The sequence below is a fragment of the Caloenas nicobarica genome, chromosome 4, assembly GCF_036013445.1.
Source record: "Caloenas nicobarica isolate bCalNic1 chromosome 4, bCalNic1.hap1, whole genome shotgun sequence".
Classification (NCBI taxonomy): domain Eukaryota; kingdom Metazoa; phylum Chordata; class Aves; order Columbiformes; family Columbidae; genus Caloenas; species Caloenas nicobarica.
Window position 1 is genome coordinate 5,151,876 of NC_088248.1, and position 20,902 is coordinate 5,172,777.

Consider the following 20,902-nt stretch of genomic DNA (forward strand, 5'->3'; position numbering starts at 1 on the left):
ATTCAGGAGGAGGGACAAGGAACGGTTTAATTTTGATTTTTTTGAGGGGGATTAGTGTTTATTTTTTTTTTTAAGCTACCAAACTAAAATCTTCATGTTTATAAAGCACAAGCCTTTCCACAAGCCAAATCCTTACCTTGAGACCAGCACTGCCAGCTCCGTGAAGCATTTCCCCTTCTAAAAAGCCTGTAAGCTTAAGGGCAGTCACAAGAATGTAGCGGTATAAACTGGTGTGTTCGACATTTAGGCTGCAAAGCAGAGGAAATTTTAATTAGTGAAGACCTTAATCAACCCACAGGGGGGCTCACCATCACCATGGTCATTACCACCACTATCATCTTCATCACCATCTCCCTTTCTCACTGAAAACCCAAGTTGTCTCCGGAGGGAAGGAGGAGCCAGGAGCAGCTTCTAGACCCAGGGGAGGCAAGGAGAGGAGAAACAAAAATGGAAGATGGTTGCATCATTACCCTGACATTTCTGGTCTATTTGCATTAAAAGATAAAATTATGCTGCACGTTGTTCTATATAAAAAGCACTGCTTTCTACTGTAAAACAACTTTTTAATGGGTACTTTTAGGATAGTTTAGTCTTCTACTGCTGTTCATGGATTTCATAGCTTGGATATTTGGTAAATTATACATTCAGTTCTTCTGAGAGATCTCATGGAAGTTCAATCCAAACTGCTGCTTTGATTTTTGTTTGCTTGTCTTACACCCGCTCCGTCAGCAGCTGCCACGCAAATGGGCCTTTGCCAAGCCCGTTAAACCAAACGTAAAGCCGATGTGAGCACAAGTCACTTAGATGGGCAGGGGCTAGCAAAAAAAAACCCCAAACCTTTTCAAGCAAGAGCCCAGCAAACACTCCAGCTAAAGAGAAAAATTTTTTTTTTTTAAAAAGAAAAATCACACCCATGAGGCAGCTGTGTTGTGAAACACAGATTGAGGGCAACTCCCCAGAGCATCTTCCAGGTGCAACGACAACACGAAAAACACACCCAAACTTCACCCGCAAACAGTGGGGTGGAAACAAGACACCCAGCTGCCGTAGGGAAGGAGAGCGAGAGCTGGAAGCATTGTGGTTTAGGTTGGCATGTTATCGTGAATACAAATAGCTGCTACCTAGCTCGTTTCACATCTGTGCTATGAGGTAACTATGGTAAAATGGATGGATGTAACGTTTTAGTCAAGCCCAGTTGTCTTTGGGAAGATTATCTGCACGGCCGTAGGTTTATAAATGGCTGTCAGGGAACAGGAATAGTTTCTTTGTGTACAAAAAAAGCTCAGCATGCCTGCTTGCAGTTCTCAGTTAAGGGAGTTCAGCTCTTACGATCACGCCTCTGCTTCCTCCGTCTCTGCCCCAGGGCTGAACTCTATTTATGCTTTGGGCTGTTTCCCTTTTCCCATGTCAAGACATTCAATCCCTCTAGAAAAAGAGACGTCTTGATGAGTCTTTCTGCCATCGTCTTCATATCCAGAACGAAGTTGAAGCAAATCCAAAGCGCTCCCTCTCCTCCACCACATCTGCTGACAAATGACCTGAAGAGGCGATGTCTCCAAACTGCTTCGGCAGCATTTTTCAGGCAGGTATGAGCTTTTTTCCGAGGGAGCTGGAGGAGCAGTGACGGCTTTGCCTGCAGAGCCTTGTTCTCCGAGCACCGACACACAGCTCGGGAACCAGCTATAGACCTGGGATGGACATCTCTTCTGACAGGAGCGATACACGGAGACCTAGAGAGATCTCTTAAGAGAGCGCATTCGGGCTACTATTGTTATTTCTGATTGCAAACCCAAAGCAAAGCGCCTGCTTGCAAATAGCCCACCGAGCGATACGCTAACACTCGAGTTTTCCTGTACATCACGTTAGAAGAAACTTTTAATTCCTTCTCAGCTGGGCTGGTGTCTGCCTAAACTTGAGGCTTTGACGCAAGTGAATGTGAATAAGGAAAAAACACACAGAAATTTCATTTTCCTCACCGCTTGGTGGAAACCACCTTGGTCTTTGCACCCCGGCACCGCACCAATGTTGTGGTGGCAAACCAGGGAGGGTTGTGTAGATCTGCTGCTTTGCAAACGCCGATGAAACTCCTCGTTGGTGTGTGTTGGGCATTCCCATCGTTCACGTTGCAGAATCTTTTCCAGCGCCCTGTCAGAGCAGCTCACGGGCTGGGAAAACCAGAATCCACCTTCTGCAACACCTGCCTCTTATGGCCAAACCAAACAGTGACGTTTATGGCCCCGCACGGCCCGATGATGTATCGGTACAGTGATGGCTGTCGACCTCCTGGTTGTCTCTGCCTGCAAAGATGAAACATCACCTGGCAGCACCGGCTGCACGTACCAAACGCCAAATGTTATTATTATTATTTTTTTTTTTTTTTAACATCTCTCAGAGTAATAAAACAAGGAGGATGTGGGATCACTGAAGCAGTTCAGCTGCCATCCGCGCCTTGAAGGCACTTCAGGGAGGCTGCACAGCCGGTAGCGATGCTGGTTGAAGTCGGAGCACCAGCTGTCGTTCCCTGCAGTGCACTGAAACCAAAGCAAGAATTTGGTGGTTTGTTGAGTGTCTAGAAAGCTACTTGGGGAGTTCGGTTCTGAAAAGAGTCCCCAATATAGCCGGAGGTGATGCTCTTACAAAGAACATTACCTTCCGATCCAGGTATTAAAATGCATTATGAAAAGGGCCTTGTCACCATCCCTTGCCACCAGCCAGTTTGGTCCGCAACAAAACCAGTTCGGTGCTGTGTCTTCCCTCCCCGCTGCCTGCTGGAGAACGGAGGGCGGCTGGTTTTGTGACTTGCTCGTACAAAAGCAGAGGTTGCCGAACCCAGGTCCTGCGCGGTGCGGTTTGGAGGCTGGGCAGAGGAACCGCGAACACGGCAGGGCCGAGACAGCGACAAGATAACTTCGTTTCGAGGAGAAAAGGAGGCAGAAAGAGGCAGGTAGGCACAGCGTCCATCCATCCATCCAGACCATCGCCACGCGTCTGACACAGCTCAATGTTAAAGAACAGCAGGTTAGAATAAACAACTGGGATATATCCTGGTCTTTGGTGTCTTTGCTCAAGGTTCTCCTGTTTGTTACAACGCTCTGCCCGTTTCCAGAAGCAAAGGCAATGGCCCCCTTTGAGAGTTGCGTCAGAACCTGCACAACACCAAAAATACCAGCGGCACAACACACGTGCATATAGCAAAAAAATAGATAAATACCAGGGTCCCTGCATGGCAAACTCCTGCCCCATGGGACCCATACCCTCCCCACAGCACCTCTTTGGCTCTGGGCTGGCTTTAGCACGGAAGATAATTCCATATTTTCCAGCTAAACCAGCCCAGGATTGTCTTGTGTCCCAGCAACCTTTTTATTTGTATGAAGTGACCGAGGTTAATTTTCTTGGTTGGATATCTGGTACTTTGTGTTGCTTCAGAGTATTGCTTAACACAACATACATAATTAAGAAAATTAACCTGATCAAGAGCCCAGACCTGACATGCTGTAGGCTCATCTGTCAGGGGTTTTGGGCCATCGTTATCCGATGTCAATAGGGACACATTTTGTCCATGCAAGTGCACAGAGGCTGTCAGGGATGGTTTCATATTATCTCTCTGGAAGGAGAGGGAGGATTTGCACCAGAAGGTTTCACTGCTTCTCTGGCACTTTCTTATGTTGCGCTGGAAATCGTAGGTCAGCTTAACCAAACATAGACCGATATTAATGAGTATGAGAGATGAATGCAAATGGCACAGGACGTTCATGGTGTTGGTCCCATCTCATACTGGCTATTGCCCCAGCAAATGGGGCAGTGATGCTCGGAGGTGGCGAGAGGCAGTTTGGGAGGGTGATGCAACAAGTTTGGCTGCCAAATGTTTCTGGTAACACAGCTGGTGGCAAATAGCACCAGGTGAGCTGCAAACATCACTTGGGGGCAACAATTTGGAGGGGAAAAAATAAAAATAAAAGGAAAGCAGTTAACGTTGTCCTTGTATTATCCTTTAAAAAAGACGACCAGCAATTGTAATTTCCTTTTCAATTAGAAAACACAGACTCTCAGTATTGATATACTCTTTGTGAAAAGAATCTCTGAAAGCCTGGAAATTATTTTATCTATAATAGTTAGGATTTCTTTTTCTTTTTCCCTGAACGCCAGCTTGAGTACCTGGATGTCTCGCTCCAGTAATTATGTCCATTAACTTTTCCTTATTTTGCTCCATCAGATGTGCTGTTTATAGTTTACACTAATTCCTGCTGCTTTCAACATACATGGGCAAAATAACTAATTCTAGATGTCAGACCCAGCTATGGAGAAGAAAAAAACATATGTGCCTAATGACTGAGGCTCAGCTAAAGTTAGTGCACTGCCTTTGCATCGCAGCTGAATCCTAATGATTGCGTTCCTAAAACTGGCACAGTAAACCAGCTGGTTAGGTGCCCTCATTTAACAAAAAAAAAATATATATATAGCCTGGAATATTTTTAATCAATTATTTCTGGATCTAGAAGTCACCTTCATTCTGCAATCCACAGCGAGCCTCTGGAAGCTGCAGTCTTTCAGACAAGTTTTTTTGCAAGTGTAAGAAAACCAAGATCCTTCTCTCCGCTTTCCAAATCACACCTCTGTCCTTGCAATGAAATCTGCCCTTCTGTCCCTCAGAGAGGGCTGTCATATTTTCAGATCATCTGGCATAGTCCAAGAAAATATGTAGGGCCACACACTAATTTTATTCTGTTGGAGAATGCATGGGTGTGTAAATACCCACCTGCTTGCCTCAACCCAGCTGCAACCCCACTGACTTTTTCAGTGTCAGGATTTCTCCTCCTTATAGTTTAGGTTGAATTTACGACCTGTGTGGGGACAGAAAACTGACCGTGTGGACAAAACATCACCATATCTGCCCCAGCCCTTCTGCGTCGAGATGGCCAGCAGCGAGCAAAGCCACCTGGAGAACGGCAGGGCTGCGTTTTCCAGCCTACGAGCGGCGCCAGGATGGCTGCAGCGCACCTTCCTGCATCCTCCAAACAGAGTATGGTGCTACTGCTTCAGACCTGCAAAGTTGCTAAGAACCGCTAAAATGCTTTAAAAAATAAGTTTAATGGACAATAACGAGCCATTTGTACAGGGCAAGTATAATTCCAGATCGTGTCTTTTATAGGTTTTGAGATTGTGCACAGCAAGCAGAGAGTTTTGAAAATCGCAGAAAAGTAGTAGAGTTGTCTGAACATGAATTGATGATGTGAGCTTACGGTGTGTGCTTAGAAAAGGAGGAGACACTGTTGTTTTGGAATACTCTTTGATTGCATGTAGGATAAAGAGTTACTTCCTTACTGTTGATTTATATATTAAAACTGAGTCGTGTTTTTTTCCCTCCTTGTTCCTCAGATCATTGTAATATATTTGCAAGTCTTAGAACGTGAACTGCCTGAAGAACTTTAACGCCGAGTTTAAACCGGAGATTTTAAGTGTATTTTTTTAGGTACAGAGCCTGACAGTGGCTGTGCAGAGAGGAGCGGGTGGTGCCCACCCCTGATAGCTCTTCTCAGTACACAGATGCTTTCATGGCTTTGCAAGGGCAGGGGGCACAGCCCGGAGAGACACAGGTGCCTTCTCCCTTGTAACACCATGAGTTTTCAGAAGACGGCAAAAGCAGCAGCTCTCAGAAGGAGGTGAAACACAGCTACAAGATAATAACATTTTTTTTTTTCACTCACCTGCTGTTGTTATCCAGCGTCTCCAGGGACTGAGATCTACTCAAATACTGCACAGACCCCCAGCAAACCCCTCCTGCCAGTGCTCAGCCTTCCTGCTCGGAAGCTGAGAGCCAAGCCTGGGCAACCGCAAAGGGCTCAAGTGCATCCAGGTTTTTGGCAGATGGAAGATGCCCCAGAGCCTCCATCCTTTGCGAACAGCAGCACTTATTGCTATGGATGGGGGCACAAAGCAGCCCCAGCAATAAGAAACCTGCCTGGGAGGGAGGTGGGTGCGTGGGGCCAAATTTCCCTGGTGATCACCAAGCGGTGGCACCTGGAGGAAATGATGGAGGACACATGTGCCTCAGGACCAGTTGCTCTCTGGAGTGGGTGCTTCAGCATCTCTCCAGCCCCTTGGCTGAGCACAGTATGGCACAAGAGCATGGAAGCTTGCAAAGCACCCCGCTTAATCGGTATGAAAGCATGGCCTGGTTCGCAGCCAGGTCCCATTCTATGTCCCTCTTCCAGAGGTCCAGGCTAGATGCCTTGTGCAGAGCGTTGAGCAAAGGTTAAATCACCATAGTGCAATAAGATTAAGCCATCGCTGTCCGTGTCTGCAGCGAATGCCTGCAGATTTTGGGGTGCGAGGGCTGAAGGTCAGAGATGCTTTTGCCTCTCCTGTGGGTTCTTCTTGGGGTGGATGCAAATAGCAGAGTTCGGCTCTGGCTCTGAACTCCCCACAGTTAGGGGGGGTGTTTGTCAGGCTTTTCCTCACCCTTCTTCCCTCGCTTCACCAGCTAAATTCAGACGAGGCGCTTGTATGCATAGAAGCTGTCAAAAGAATAACTTAGAAGTACAGGAGCTAGAAAAGGCTTGAAGTGTAAATCTGGCAGCCCCCAGAGAGCTGCAGGGACTATCCAATCCATCTGGTGCTCCTGGGTGCACAGCAAACAGCCTTTTGACTAGTTCATAACTGTGGCACACGTGAAAGGCTCAATTATTGCTTCTTAGAAAAAACAAATTATCTCCTGGAGTCGGAGACTGACAGCCACACGCTCTCCACAGCATTATGCATGGCTGAATTTTTGCCATCTTATTCTCTGCTGTTCTGTACTGCCTGTAATTGCTTTGCAATTTAATTGTTTAGCATCGTCAGAACTTCAGCCCCAGGGGCAGCGGAGGTGGTGAGAGCTCAACACATCAAATTACTACCCAAAGAGCAGCCAGATAAAAAGTGGAGTGGGGAGGGAGGAACGAAGGCAAATGAGCCACGTTCATTAGAAGAACTGAAGCCCTGACCGGGTAAGTGCCCCACTGTTGTAATAAGAAAGCTGAAAGTTGTTAATAATAATGAAGAGCACAATAACACAGTTGCTTTTCTAAAAGAAAGCACCACATCTGGAAGAATTTATTTCACTGTGGAAAGCAGAGATGAAAGATGGGGGGAAAGAGGCAGAAACCAAGTAGGACGGGTGCGACACGGCCCCCTGTGCTTGTGCAAGTTGGGCAGAAAGTGTATCTTTTTTTTTTCCTCCTCTGAAAAGTCTGCCCATGGGGACCAAAAGGAGTGGATGAAGAGGTTGGACCATGTGATGTTGACAAAAGTAATGAATTTTGCCACGGGCGAGTGTCCTGAAGCGCATCAGAGGCCACGCTGGGGCTGCTGTGTTTAAACAACAGACTAAACTCTGTGCAGCACCTGGAGCTGCTTAATACCCCGAAGTTACAGGAGATCCTCCAGGGAACAGGTGCAGCACAACGGGGCAGCCACAGGGCGACGGGCTGGTTACCTGCAGCTGCCCGAAGAACAGGCAGGCTGCTCGTCGGTCTTTCTCCCAGCTACCTGCAACGCCATGGCTGGATCAGATCAAAGAATCATAGAATGGTTTGGGTTGGAAGGGACCTTTAAAGGTCATCTAGTCCAGCCCTCGAGATGAAGGTGAACAGACGGGCACATCAACAGGTGTACCTGGCACTTCCAGCAGTGGAGATGCTGGTTTCTGCCTCTGGTCCTGGTGCAGCTCCGGGGGGAAGTTTCCCCACCACGGCTCTTCACCCAGGGTGGAAAAAAAGGAGCTGAGAAGATTCTTCAGCCACCTGTTCACTGGGGTTAATTAAAGCCTGTGTTTTATAGATTGCCCTTGGCCATAAACTGAAAAGCTGCCTCAGTCGAGAATCAATAGAGTAATGTTTAAGCTCATTTATTTTATTAGATACAGAGTTCTAATTTGAAGAAACTGAGGACCCATAATTAATGGTGCCAGAGAGGTCCTGAGGTGTATGTTTAAAGCTTCCTGAGGAGAGCGCTTTGTCCGGAGACGCCATGCGTTGGATGCACGAGCCCCGGGGAGCGCCCCCGCACCCCCAAAATCCAACAGCAATGCCAGAGCTGGCACGCTGTGCTGCTCCCTCGCCCCAGAATCGGAAGCCAAGCAGCGAACGGCAGCGTTGCCACCGCGGGGCACAGCAGAAAAGCCAGATCCTGGGGTGTCAGGGACCAGAACGATTCCTGCGATCCGATAAGCAGAATAACAAACAAAAGACTGACCCGTTCATGAGCACCTCAATGAGGCCCTCGGTCAAACATGCAAAAATAAATACTGAAGTACTTAGAAGGTTAATAAGCTCCTTGTGGGGTTTTAAAAAGCACCTAATGCCTACCTCTTCAGCTCCTACTTTTCACTACTTCTTAGAAATAATTATTTTCATTTTTCCACACTGTTTTCTCATTTCTGTAGCTTTTTTCCTGTAAATAATGATCAAAATCTTTTTCTTTCTGGTATTTTCTCTCTTATGCAAGTCAAATAAGTTGCTCGACACAGCATCTTAGAGTAGGAAGCTAATAGCCAATATACTGTACATCATCTTTTTTTTTCCCTTTAGTGCCTACCTGTTTTGTTTGGGATTGGGTCCAAATCGCAGTGTGCTGCAGTTGGTTACTCCCAAAATATTACAAGTGTTTTAACTGCACAGAGTTGGGTCTCTGAGAAAAGCTCAGGGAAACTTTTCTGTCCTTGAAGACAGTGACTTGTCTTCCCATGTTGAGCCTGAGATGAACAGGGCTGAATACGCCTTTCTCCTGGCAAACCTGAGCCCAAGAGGTTTTACTGACTGTGACTTACAACACCCCAGCTAAGTCTTTGGCAGCTGGTTCTTTAGTCTTGGATTCTAACACGTGGATCAGAATCATACGCTTGACCTAAAAACTTGTTTAACTAGTAACTCGTGAGCTGAACTAATTTGAAAGCAGATCTGGTTCAATCCCATTTGCGTGGACATGCTCACTCCACACTGAAGTGGACTTCATTTCTGTAGCAAATTTTGGCACAGAAACTCAAGAATACTCAATTTAAGTGGGACTGTCCACAGAAGATTTAGTCAAACTTTAGTAGGAAGTGTCTTACGAATGTAGATCCACTTTCCTTGGTATCCTCGTATAGACAAACCTTGCATGTGGAGGACCAGCTTTTACTTTTCTTAGATTTTTTTTTTCTTTTTTGGCTACACTAGTGACCACAAAAACTCGAGTGGATCTTTTAGAAATGAATTACACTAGAGCTGTTAAGCCGGGCAACTGGATTTTTCATTTCTTCTTAATCTGCCTGAGCCATTGCATGTAACTTCTTTAAAAACCGAGTTCTGTCTGCAGTCAGCTCATCGCCTCCCATTAAAGCCAATTTCAGCATCTCCAGCTTTGCAGAAGAAAGAGCCCCAAATACTCTTCCAAATCCTTCCTGTATTTCACAGATATCCCTCAAGCAAATGTCTTCTCTCCTCCATACAAGCATCAGTTCCCTCCTGATCCTTCACAAGGATGGAAGTTCACGTTTCCATTTACCACAAGCTCTGTCGCCTCAGGGGTTAAGAGGATCACGGGTTCTTCATTTCTGCTCCCCACTAAACCCACCTCTTCTGCTTCACACACACTCACACCAGCCGGTCACAACCATGCCCAGAATATCTAATGTCTGCTCTCCAGGCTCACTGTAAAGAGTTCAACTCGCTCTGAGCTACAGGAATGCAGAGTAATGAACAATAGTTGTATCGGGTATGGGTAATGAATTGCATTTCTGCAAAGAGAAAAATAAGAGCCGCTTCATAAAGAGAATAACTTTTAATAAGCAGTTAATTTTTTTCCTTGACACACCATGGTATTTTGTGAACAATTTTTGTGCAAACATATATATTTATATGTATTTCACAATCTTTCTCTGCTTTTTTCTGGTGTCCTTTCAGTATGATGCAACACGCTGCAAAATATATATTTTTAAATCAATATTAAAATCCACAACGATTGCATTTTTTCACAGGAAACTTCAGCAATCAGGAATCTGAGTAGCTGCAGATGCCAACTACTGTATTTTAGATGGCCTGACCTTTCCAAAGCAGGTAGCCAAGACTCCTCTGCTCCTGAGCGACCCAAGTGATCCAGGAATACCTGAATGAACCACCTAAGTTCAGCTGCAGCATGGAGGACACTTGTTGGTTCCCCAGCTTTTACAGAGCTTCATCAGAAGTTTCTCTTGGTGTCGCTAAGACAAAGGATTATTAAGACCCATCAAAGTGGAAATAAGAGCAATGGTCAAGCACAGGGAAATGAACACATTTCAGCATCGTGTATAAACATGAACTAACAGATCTGCTCAATCTCTTACCATATTGCTAGTTAAGTTTTACTGTTTCAGAGAGGGAAACTGCAGAGAGAAGTTCCTCAAAAGCATTGTATCAATGAGTATGAAAACTTAGATCATTGCCCTGGCTCCTGGTCCTGCACTTACAGCACCAGTTGTCATCTTTCCGTTCACCAATAAAACAATGGATGTTCTTGGCACTCTACTCGAGTCAGCGGATTGAGACCAAGCAGATGCTCACAGTAAAATAATTTTCAAACATTTATAGTTCTAGAAAAGTAGGATACATGCAGGTAGAAGCACTACTTGATATTTTTGAATTGCCAGCTCTGTACAAATTAAGAGAGTCTGTAATTAGCACTTGAAACACTCTTTAAACTTCCAGAGTTATTCAATAACCCACAGGAATCCCATGCATTACTCAGAACAGAGGGAAAAAGGTTCATCTGTAAAACTGCTTATCCTGCTGGCCCCCACTGTGCGCCCCAGGCTATATAGGAGACATTTATAGCATGTGTAATGCAGCTAGCCAAGGAACACGTGAAAATAAACTATGTTGCCTGCTACATTACAAGGATCATATCCAGTAATTTACAGAACTTCAAAGAGCCTCAGTGCAAGGTATATTCCTCCCTTCACCGGAAAAAGCGCATGCTTCAGCATTTCACCCAGGCATCCCATCCTGTAAACATTTATGACAAGTGAAGTGTGTGCTACAGTGAGGAGTCTCGTGGAAATCACTGAATTAATTTTCATAGTGGCAATTTGCCCAGTACTGTTTCAAGGCTCTGGCCCTGTTTTTATTTTGCTACATACAATTAAAAGAACCCTATCTACCATAAGTTCAACAAAATCTGTTAACATATTCCTTCCTGTATGTACAGAAAACGCTTTCAGTAACTACTATGCAAACATCACTTGATTTTTACATTCTCTTCAACCTTCTCGAAAGTTTTTCTGCTCTTACTATATGTGAAAATAAGAAGTACGTACGATATGCCAGTTATTAAGCCATCAAAAATTACATGTCATTCCAGAAGGGACAGGAGACACCTGACATTTAGAAGTCAAGAGCTGGTCATTAATGCAAGTGTCCTGCCTGGTAAAAAGCTTCAGCTGCTCCACGTTTCCTGTGGAATTGTGACTTTGGTGGGATGTTTGTGCGTCTTGTGATAAAACAGGCTGCTTCACGTCTGAAACAACAACAGCATCTCAAGATTATTCCTTCACGTAAGGTTGTTCGGCAACATAAGAGTAAGTTGAAATGGATGACATAGAGTAAATCAAATATGGGATATACAATAAGGAGTAAACCCATTGTCCAGGACATTGCCCTGCATCTGCACAAAGAGAATCACCTCTGGGTTTTCAATAATGTAGGTAAAGTTGCATTCTGCTGCTCTAATTCAAGGGGCAAATGTCATTTTGTCCTTACTGTTGGCATCAGGAAAGCCCAGCTTGTACATCCTGGTGGGAATGAGAATAGGCCCAAAACATCGAAGATGTTTTGCAAAAGGGTCTCTCCACATTTCTGTTCAACCAGATCTCTCTCAGCGGAGTGCGACGGGACCTGTTCTAGAGGGGCGGCATCCTGCAATGGTGGTTGAAGTCTGGGCTTTGTCTGGTCCACCCCACACACGCTGTGACACCTGGTTCCTCAGGCCACCCCACCTCTCTCGCCAGCACCTTGCTCACACAGGGTCCTCCCCGCTGCCCACCCCTTTCCTGCAGCCTCTTCCTTCTCCTGCCCTCAGCAAGGGACAGCATTCCCTCACAAACGAGAGAAGCAACTCCACGGCAAATGGAGATCGTGGTGCCTGAGGAAGCTTCGCACATGAAGGAAAACGCAGCGCCCACGTCACAAACAGCGGGTTTCGGAGATGCTCTGACAGTCTCTGCCCTCACACACGTAACAACGCTGTCCAACACCTGCCAGTTTTGCACCGAGGATTTCAAGCTATAATAAACCGCCTCAATGAGAGTGCTTGCTTCTGTATGAAGTGAAATGGACACAGGTTTTTTGTGAAACCAAAGGAGCTGAACACTTCTAGGTACCAAGGTCCTTTTTTTTACAGGTGACTGCCTTTAAAAATCTCTTACTTCTTACGCAAACAGAAAGAAAATTCACCTAGGGAATTACAGCTAGGAAATGCTGAACAGTTAAAGCCAAATGCTATGCCTGGAGAGGTCTGCAGCTTCTTCAGCCCCTCGGTTTGCCTGGAACTCTCTTCGTGACGGTCTGCTCAAGCTGAGCTTTGTTTAAACCACTGTTCCTTGAGGCTTCCACCAGCTGAAGTCCTTGCTCTTCTTGTTTTGCATTTTTCACCCTTTCGTTTAGTTACACGGCACAATACTGAGACTAACAAGCATTAACGAGACTAACAAGCACTAATATTACAGGACATGACAAAAGCAATAAACTTACATATTTATTGCTGAGGTGTGAAGAGTTGTCGAGTTTTATTCTTCCCCTGAGATGAGTGCTCTCCTAAGAAACAGAAAATACATATATCTGCATCAGTTAAACAGGCAAAGACAAAACGACAAAGGAGTCTAGTGGGAACCCATCACTGACCACCATACAAACCAGCCAGTCTCCTTGTCAGACTTACTTAATGAGCAAAAATTGTCCACACAATAGATTTTTACTACTTTCTCTGTGTTTTATAGCTTATTTCCCCTGTGATTTGCTCTCAAACGGTGGGTCGCTACCACAAAGTATTTCCAAGGCAGTTCTCAAGGGGTTAGAAAAAGCATACGATTTCAATTAATTTTTAACTATGATTAGAACATTAAATTATAAAGAGATACAGCTATAAATTTTTTTTTTTGCCGGTGTCACTGACAGCAGCTCAGTTCCTCCAAAGCAGGAAAACGAACATTGAACAACTTCAGTCAGGGATTACAGACAGTTCTCACTCCTCCATCCCCGGAGAAGCGGAGCTGCTGCCAGCAATTCGAGGCAGACAAATAAGCCTCCAGATGAGGATGTGTTTACTGATGTCCTGTTTCCAAACACATGTCCCAGGAACGGCGGTGGGATTTCTTTGCATCAGAGATTCCTACATGGAGATGAAGAGGGAATGGCACCCCCAGACTGGATGGAACCCCATGGAAACCCAAATGCCTCCAGGGAACCACCTTCTGCGTCTCTGCTCACCTGCCGGAGACAATTTAATGTCTGACACGTACACGAGAAGCAAGAAAGGGAGGAGATGTACTGCACTCTAGCAAAAGCGAATATGCATTAAAAACCTTGCATGTGATATATAGCCTGGGGTTGGAAATTGTAATACAAATTGGGATTATAACAAAATCACTGATTAGGCGTTTAAATGATTAGCAGTCAGATTAAATAGTTGCACTCCTGAAGAAGATAAAAAAGGCTCATCAATGGTTTTCAGACAGCTTTTCTTGGCAGCAAAAAGGGCTCTTTAATTTAGTGCAGCCTTTTGGAGATGAATAGAAAACTTGGTATCTAATGCGGTAAGAAGAGAAACATTGAAAATTCTTCAATAATAGAATGGTATTCACTTCTCAAGTGTTCAATTTTGGATAAAATAAGTTCAAAAACATCATGAAGTGTTGTTACGCTCGAGTGTCAGAAGTTCTGATGACGTTAAATTTCAGCTAAAAAGGCCTTCAGGAACCACTTCAATAATTCATAATTTAAGTATTTAGAGAAAAGGAAAGCCTAAGTTTCTGGCAGAAAAGATGAAACATTTCAAGAAGATTTATACATTTGTGGTAGGTGAAAAGTTTTTGTTAGATAAAAACATTGTTTTGAAAAGTTGAAATAAAGTGAATCAGTTCTAATACTTCACAGTTTTGTACTAACAAAGGAACAAGTTTTTCAACAACTTTCATTTCCTAATTTGTCTGATGAGGGTTCCATGCAGGCAGTCGCGTTACTTTGCCACTGCACTCCCAAGAGGGCAGGAGCCTGCAAGAATTCCAAACCCAAACCAAGTTATTGCTGCTCCATGGGGGCAAATGCGTCTGAAGATATTTGCATTACAGAGTATATACTCATTAGTGCCAATTAACAATCCAGTGATGAAGACAGAATGATTATATACCTGAGAAGAAATGGTCACACAGACGCTCTCTGTTCAAGAGTAACACATGGTTTTAGACCCGGGGCTGCAGGACACCTTAAGTCTGCACAGGGAGGTTCCTACAGCAATTTTGGAATCTAATGGCTCAGCAGTTTGATAATGTGCTAAAGATTCAGCTAAGAGCAGGTGACTTGCAAGCGGGAAGACAATTTTATTAGTCTCAAAACAGCCTTAACTGACTGAAATAAATTCCAAGACCGCAAAAAACCAAACTTGCCCGCGAACCATCGCTCACTAAAAACAATGGATTAGACATCATTTCCCATAAGGGAAATGAAAAAAAAAAGCAACTTGTGTTTAGTATTTTGTTAGAACGGATGATATTTTAGTTGACTGGAGAAATTATTTCACACCGAACTGTTTGGCTGATGGAGAAAATACACGGGGAATGGCGATGCTCAAGCAGTCCAGACAGATTACCTGTGCGAAATGAAGGCTGCCGTCGAGTGAGAAAGGGTAGAGTTATGCAAAATATACCAACAAGAGCGGATTTGCCGAACAACATCAGTGAAAATTTGGCTTTTGTTGATTCTGGATATGCGTTTAGGGGAGGATGACATGCTTAACCTCTATCGTTGCACACTAGGAGATGGGAAGTATCAAGAGAGACTTGAACCATCGGCTTCTCACAATACAGTTATACAGCGTCTTGCATAAAGGCATCAGTTGATCCAATTTAATAGGTACCATGGCAATAATTTCCTGCTAATGGGTTGAAAATTCACCGCGTGTTTGTCTACTTTGGTAAGTGAATGAGTGGACTGTAAAAAATGGGAGATGAAGGGAACTGGAAGAAAGTATTTGGTGCAGCTAAAAAAGTTCCGTCAGCTGCGCAGCTGCAAGTGCAACGTGACCCCCTTTGCCTGGGTCCTACCTCGAAAGAAAAGATGCACAGTTTGAGAAAGATGCCTTAGGCAGAATATTTGGAAAATGAAATCAGATTGATACTGACATGGAAGTTTTAGCTGACAAGCAAACCCTTCCATTAAACCCTTTATTCTCCCTCTCAACTTCCCGTGTTGCACCTCTCTGTTGATTTTTTGTCTGAAATTGGATTGTAAACACAAAGACAGAGGCACCTTGAAGTCTCTAAACATTACTGTCATATAATACACACAGATCTGTAGTTAAACTGTCTAACTTATTGCCGCAGGAGGCTGCAGGTGCCGCAGGCGATAAGGCAAATTCATGGAAGTAAAAGCCTGCGAGAACTATGAACCACCAAAGACACAACCTCTGATTCGGGGCATCTCCAAGACTCTCAGACGCTTCTGCTGGAGCCCCCATCATCGAGTCACCCCAGTAAATTGGCAATATGCACCAATGCACACAGTGCAGTCCTGCTCCGAGAAGTGGTCATGCTTAATAAGGATGAGAGTAAGGAAGATATAATAGGAAAAATTCTGTATTCATAACTCCTGATCCTTCAGCATATTTGTTTGAAGTGCATGGGAGGCAGACTGAGTACACAGATACTGAGGGCTCTGCAAAGTTAAATGTTTAACTGGGGAAACAATAGTACTTCAATGAAAACGCCAAGTTTTAATTCCTAATTAAAATTTCACTTGTGTGGTATTTAATTTGATTTTTCGCTCTCACAAATATACTCATTTCTGACTATTAATGTTGCATCCTGATGCCAGTATATGTGAATAAGTAATGGACACATAATCAGCTGAAATTATTGATTGTATAAAATCAGTTTCGAAACTCTGAAACAAACATTTCTTGTCTCATCCTTTTGGAAGGCTATTGTATTAATCTCACCGTAATTTACTCCCCGCCCCCCTATTTGATTCAGAACCTGAATATATTACCCAGAATACACATACACTGCAGAACATGGTGATATAAAGGAGAGTTAACAGGTCGTATCACTATGAGTGCAGAAAGTCTTTGACCTGGGCAAAGCCCTCTTTGACGTTATTGTGAAAGCTGGAAGAAAAACGATGTAAAAAATAGTCTTTGACATAAAAATAGGTTGTACTGCATCTCAGACTACATTGTCTGTAAGAAAAAATGACTTGCGCTGTTATTTCACTGTAATATCTACTGCTGAGAAATTGCGTGTAAGTGGCAATCTGGTTTGGAGCAAAGAATTAAAGCAAGTTTTTCATAAAATATGGTTGCAGAAACGTATTTTTTTATACAAGTATAGAACTACTTCTGCAGGCACAGGAATCCAAATGTCTATTTTTACCATGCTGAACTTCTCTGCCACCTACTGCACCTATGCCCCTGCAAACCGCTCCTCGCCCCCGTCAGCGGGACAGAGGGATCTGTGCAATTCCCCACTCTTGCAAATATAAACGGCTCGCAAACAGGATCAGAAATATAGAAGGAAGCACGCGCTATTTAACGTTTCATGACTACAGCTTTGCCCAAAAGTCTCAGCTGAGAAGTGTGTGCAGTCAGATCTTTGTGGTGCAAGTAAACACAAACAGAATCCAGCCATGAGCTGCAAAAAGCTGAGGAAGTTTATTCTTCAGTTTCCGTAAAGAAAGAAAACACAACTTCAGGCTATTATACAATACAAAGTTGAAAAAAAAATACAGTATCAGAAAATGAGAAAGAGAAGGAAAGAGAAGCAGGTACTTGATCCGTCTCACTGTTGCAAGGGGCCCCTTTCTATGAAGCAGCTTCTAGATTTTCTCCCTGCAGGGAAAAAAAGAAATACTCGATTTTATCTCCTCACATTAGTAGGAACACCCAGTCTTACTGCTTCTAAGCACACAGCATGCCAACAGACTGCTCCCCACTGACCTGCATCGCTTATCTTGCAAGTGAGAGGAGGAGGGAAGGGAATTTTGAGTGCCAGAGTGCCTCACCTAGAGACCCGGTTCCCCGGCTCTTAGAGGCATCCACCTGGATCCTAGACAAAATGGGAGAGAGATGAAACTACCAATGCGTGTTGAGAAACCCCATGGCCCACTGTGGAACCATGCCCACTGGCAGGGGTAAATTTCTCTGGGCTGGGCCCCTGATGAGGTAAAAGCCAAATGTTTCTTACCTCCTTAAATGCCACGGTCCATGCTCAGATGTGCTCCGCATCATAGAAACCAAGGAGAAAGAATATTCTGCCCCGGCTCCAGATTTGTCCCGTTGTACTACGGCTACATCTGTGGTTTGATGTGTGAGCGGAACAGTTAAACAGTCTCAGCATTTGGAGATCTGTGGGAAGCGGTGATGAAGGTATTGTCGCTCAGCCACATCGTTTCAGAGGACCACAGGGTTTTCCAGGTCCAGACCCTAGCACCGCAGTGGGCTGTCTCATCAGATGCTGAACTTTAGGTGTATTCTAATGACTGAGGCAAGTTTCTGTGCTGAACGAGAAAAAGGGTTTTCCTTTGTTCTGGGATGATTTCGGTGGTCGGTCACTATGTGTAGTACAGTCACCAGCCTCTGATGTCGAAGGCTAGGAATCCTCAGAGCCTTTACAGAGAAGGCTTTGGAAACTCAGGAAGTCCAGAAAAATGCTGCAGGCATAAACTAGGATCATCTCAAAAGTGATTGAAGTTACAGGGTTCAATTAATCTATGCCATGAAATCCCACGTATCTTCAAAGTAGGTAGCCCATCTTGTGCAAGGGATGCACCCAAGAAATGTTATGAACATCTACGGGCAGGAGGTACATCCAGTTGAAGCAGCAGATAACAGTCCTAAGGTCCTTATTCCCGTTAACCAACAGTAGCTTTTGGAAGAGGTGTGGAGCATATGGGGAATGCTGGTTGCTCTATGTCCTCGGTTCGCACTGTTTTATACTGTACTGCCATCTGAGAGCACCTCTAGATATTGACTGATCCCCTTCTCCAGTGTGGATACAATAAGTTAAGGGTGTTTCACATGAGACAGCTCAGGTCTCTCCTGAAATATCCACGTTTTCCTGGTGCATTTTCCCAGCTTTGTTTAGTAGCAATGCTTGAATTTTCATTTGTGTCCACAGTGAGCGCCTCGGGGAGCCCTAGTGCAGATGTTCGCCTGCCATTCCAAGTGCCTCAACAGAATCTGAGCCACATCAGCTTTGACACATTTAATATCCTTCCAGCAAATTCAATGCAGAACAGGTAATACCCCTACAAGCCGAGTGAGCCACATCCTGCCCTATCATCTTCAAAGAGCACACACGGGCTAGAAAACATGCCCTAATGAATCGGCTTCTGCTTAGGTGCCAGGATTATACCTAAAAATTCTGAAATATTACGTCACCTGCCACATTCCTATGAGACTTTATATTGAATATTGAACTAGTGTGCTGCCACTATAAAGGCTCCTCATATATTTTACCTGCTCCAGAATGGGTACTTCAGGCAAGGGCCATAAAAGAAAATTTTCAAGTCATTACTCAGGTATCAATATTTCTATAAAGAGTCATTAATCTGTATGGAGTAGCCTTACTCCAATTTCTATTCCTCAACTTTTCTGTTACTGAGGCATTTCCATCCCTCGACATTTTTCATGAGTCCTAAATGGTGATCAATACTTTTGCTGGTTTTCAGCGAAATACGCAAGAACCCTTACAGCAAAACGTAGGTATGTTTTCAAGACAGACAATACTATATCATTAACACCACTGATGATGGTATTGACCTCTTAGGCATCAAGCAAAACCCTCCATCTTATATTCTCGTGAAATGTATCTACCACTGACAAATCAATCATGCAGTTCTGTGAGCTATATTGAATCCTAAGTAAGAAATATTTTTGCAGGTAGATTTTCTGGAGCTCTGTGTCACAGAAGGCCATTTATTGTCCCTAGGAAGAGCCACCCTAAATTTGCCTGTATAGTCAACACAGAACAGCTGCAATAAGTCCTGCATTTGCACACTGGTGTAAAACTTCTGAAATGATTCGATAACCTGAGTGTTTTTATCCAGGCTGTGTTTTCAGATAAGATGCAAGTACAGGCACTTACCTTGCATCAAGCATTGCAGTTCACTGCCAAATGTGCATGAAAATTTAAAGGTGTTTAGTTTTGTCTGGTTTTTTTTTTACTTTACATCAATTCTCAACCTGTTGTGCCTTATAGCCATCAGTGACTCCATCTTTCTAAGAAGAGTTTTAAAACATGGGAATATTAAAGCTCAGTTTTACCCAGTGCCCCTGATGATACTGCTCCATTAAAAATTATTTCTTTAGTCCAGGCTTAATGTTTTACTGTATTCTTTCACATTAATTGTAGGTATTTAAAATAATATGCTTGATTAAATTTAATTCAGCTATGCTTCTGAAAAAGAAGTCTTTTTTTTTTTTCTTTCAATTTACAGTCAGAACCTAATTTTAGAAGTCCTAAAATAGGATCCTTCTGTAGTCAATGGACCTCCATAGGTCAGCTCATTCCAGTTCAAGATACATGCCCAAGACAGATGGGCTAAGTAGCCTTCTGGACACATACTTCTCTTTCAACTGACCATGTCCAGCTGGCTTAGTTTTTACATAGATAAAATAAGGCAAGATTAAACTCACCATAACCTTTGATCAAGATATATCACACACAACACTGACAGAGGGCTTTTCTAGGTTGCCTGCTTGAGCAGTTTGTAGGTCATATGCTTATTTGTTTTGTATATATGTTTTTACACATTTTTAACACAGTTATATAATCTCAAAATCTTCCCCTTCGAATAAAAACTAAAAAAATATAATGCTCTTCAGAACTTTCTAGTTTCAGTCAAAATCTTTTGTAGCTTTGTTGGTATGTACAATCAGAGGTAGCTACAACACACACTTTCTAAATGGCTGCACAATTAATTCACCTCTTAATTGAGCTGGATTTCATGTGTCTAAAAAGGAAAAAAGAACACATGTAAAGAAGTTTTATGCAGTGCAATTGTTTTCAGTAGTTGTAAGAGGGATGACAAGTCAGACATTTCTCAAGTTTCTATCTGCACTATAAGAAACACTTGCCTTTGTAGCTAAGTTTTAATGAAGCCAGTAAATCTTATTCAAATGGGCAGGCATCCTAACATATTTGAAAGTACCTGTGTGACTGACAAATATTTCTGTAAGAAAACAGGCCCTTCTTTCTGGCTGCTTTTAATTTAAGAAGCAAAGTGTGCCTAGAAACCTAGGGGAAAGCAGGACTTCCATTTCTGTGAAAGCATGTTTAATTTTGAAACATATAAAGATGCAAGAATTCAAGAAAAAACGGTAGCTAGTTTAAATATGAATTGTATTAATGAGAAGAGGACAAGAATCTTGTATTCTAAGTGGTTATGACTATACTTTCCAATTATAGCATGCATACATCATACTTCAGTAGAAAAGAATATCAAGCATCTACCGGATGGAAGATATTTGGATACTTGGTGAACCAGTAGCTGATTAACAGGCACAAGATCTCATCTTGTGAAAAAAACAGTGAGCCCAAGTCCTTTCTCATTTACCCTAAAAAAGCACAAAGAGGCTGTTTTTCCTGGAGGACTTCTCCAGATGAGGCGAGAGAAAAGGTGGGACCTACAAGGCTGAGGAA

The 20,902-nt window shown here is 43.5% G+C and overlaps 1 protein-coding gene across 1 annotated transcript in view; it reads right to left on the bottom strand.

The window, feature by feature from the left end:
• Window positions 1–9,820: 9,820 nt before the first annotated feature.
• EMCN (endomucin) overlaps window positions 9,821–20,902 on the bottom strand; it is a 51,666-nt gene continuing 40,584 nt past the window's right edge. The window contains exons 11-12 of the mRNA XM_065634327.1: window positions 12,741–12,803; window positions 9,821–11,508 (exon numbers count right to left, since the gene is read on the bottom strand). Of these exons, the coding sequence (XP_065490399.1) occupies window positions 12,745–12,803 (59 nt within the window). The 3' untranslated portion in view covers window positions 9,821–11,508; window positions 12,741–12,744. The remainder of the gene's footprint in view (window positions 11,509–12,740; window positions 12,804–20,902) is intronic.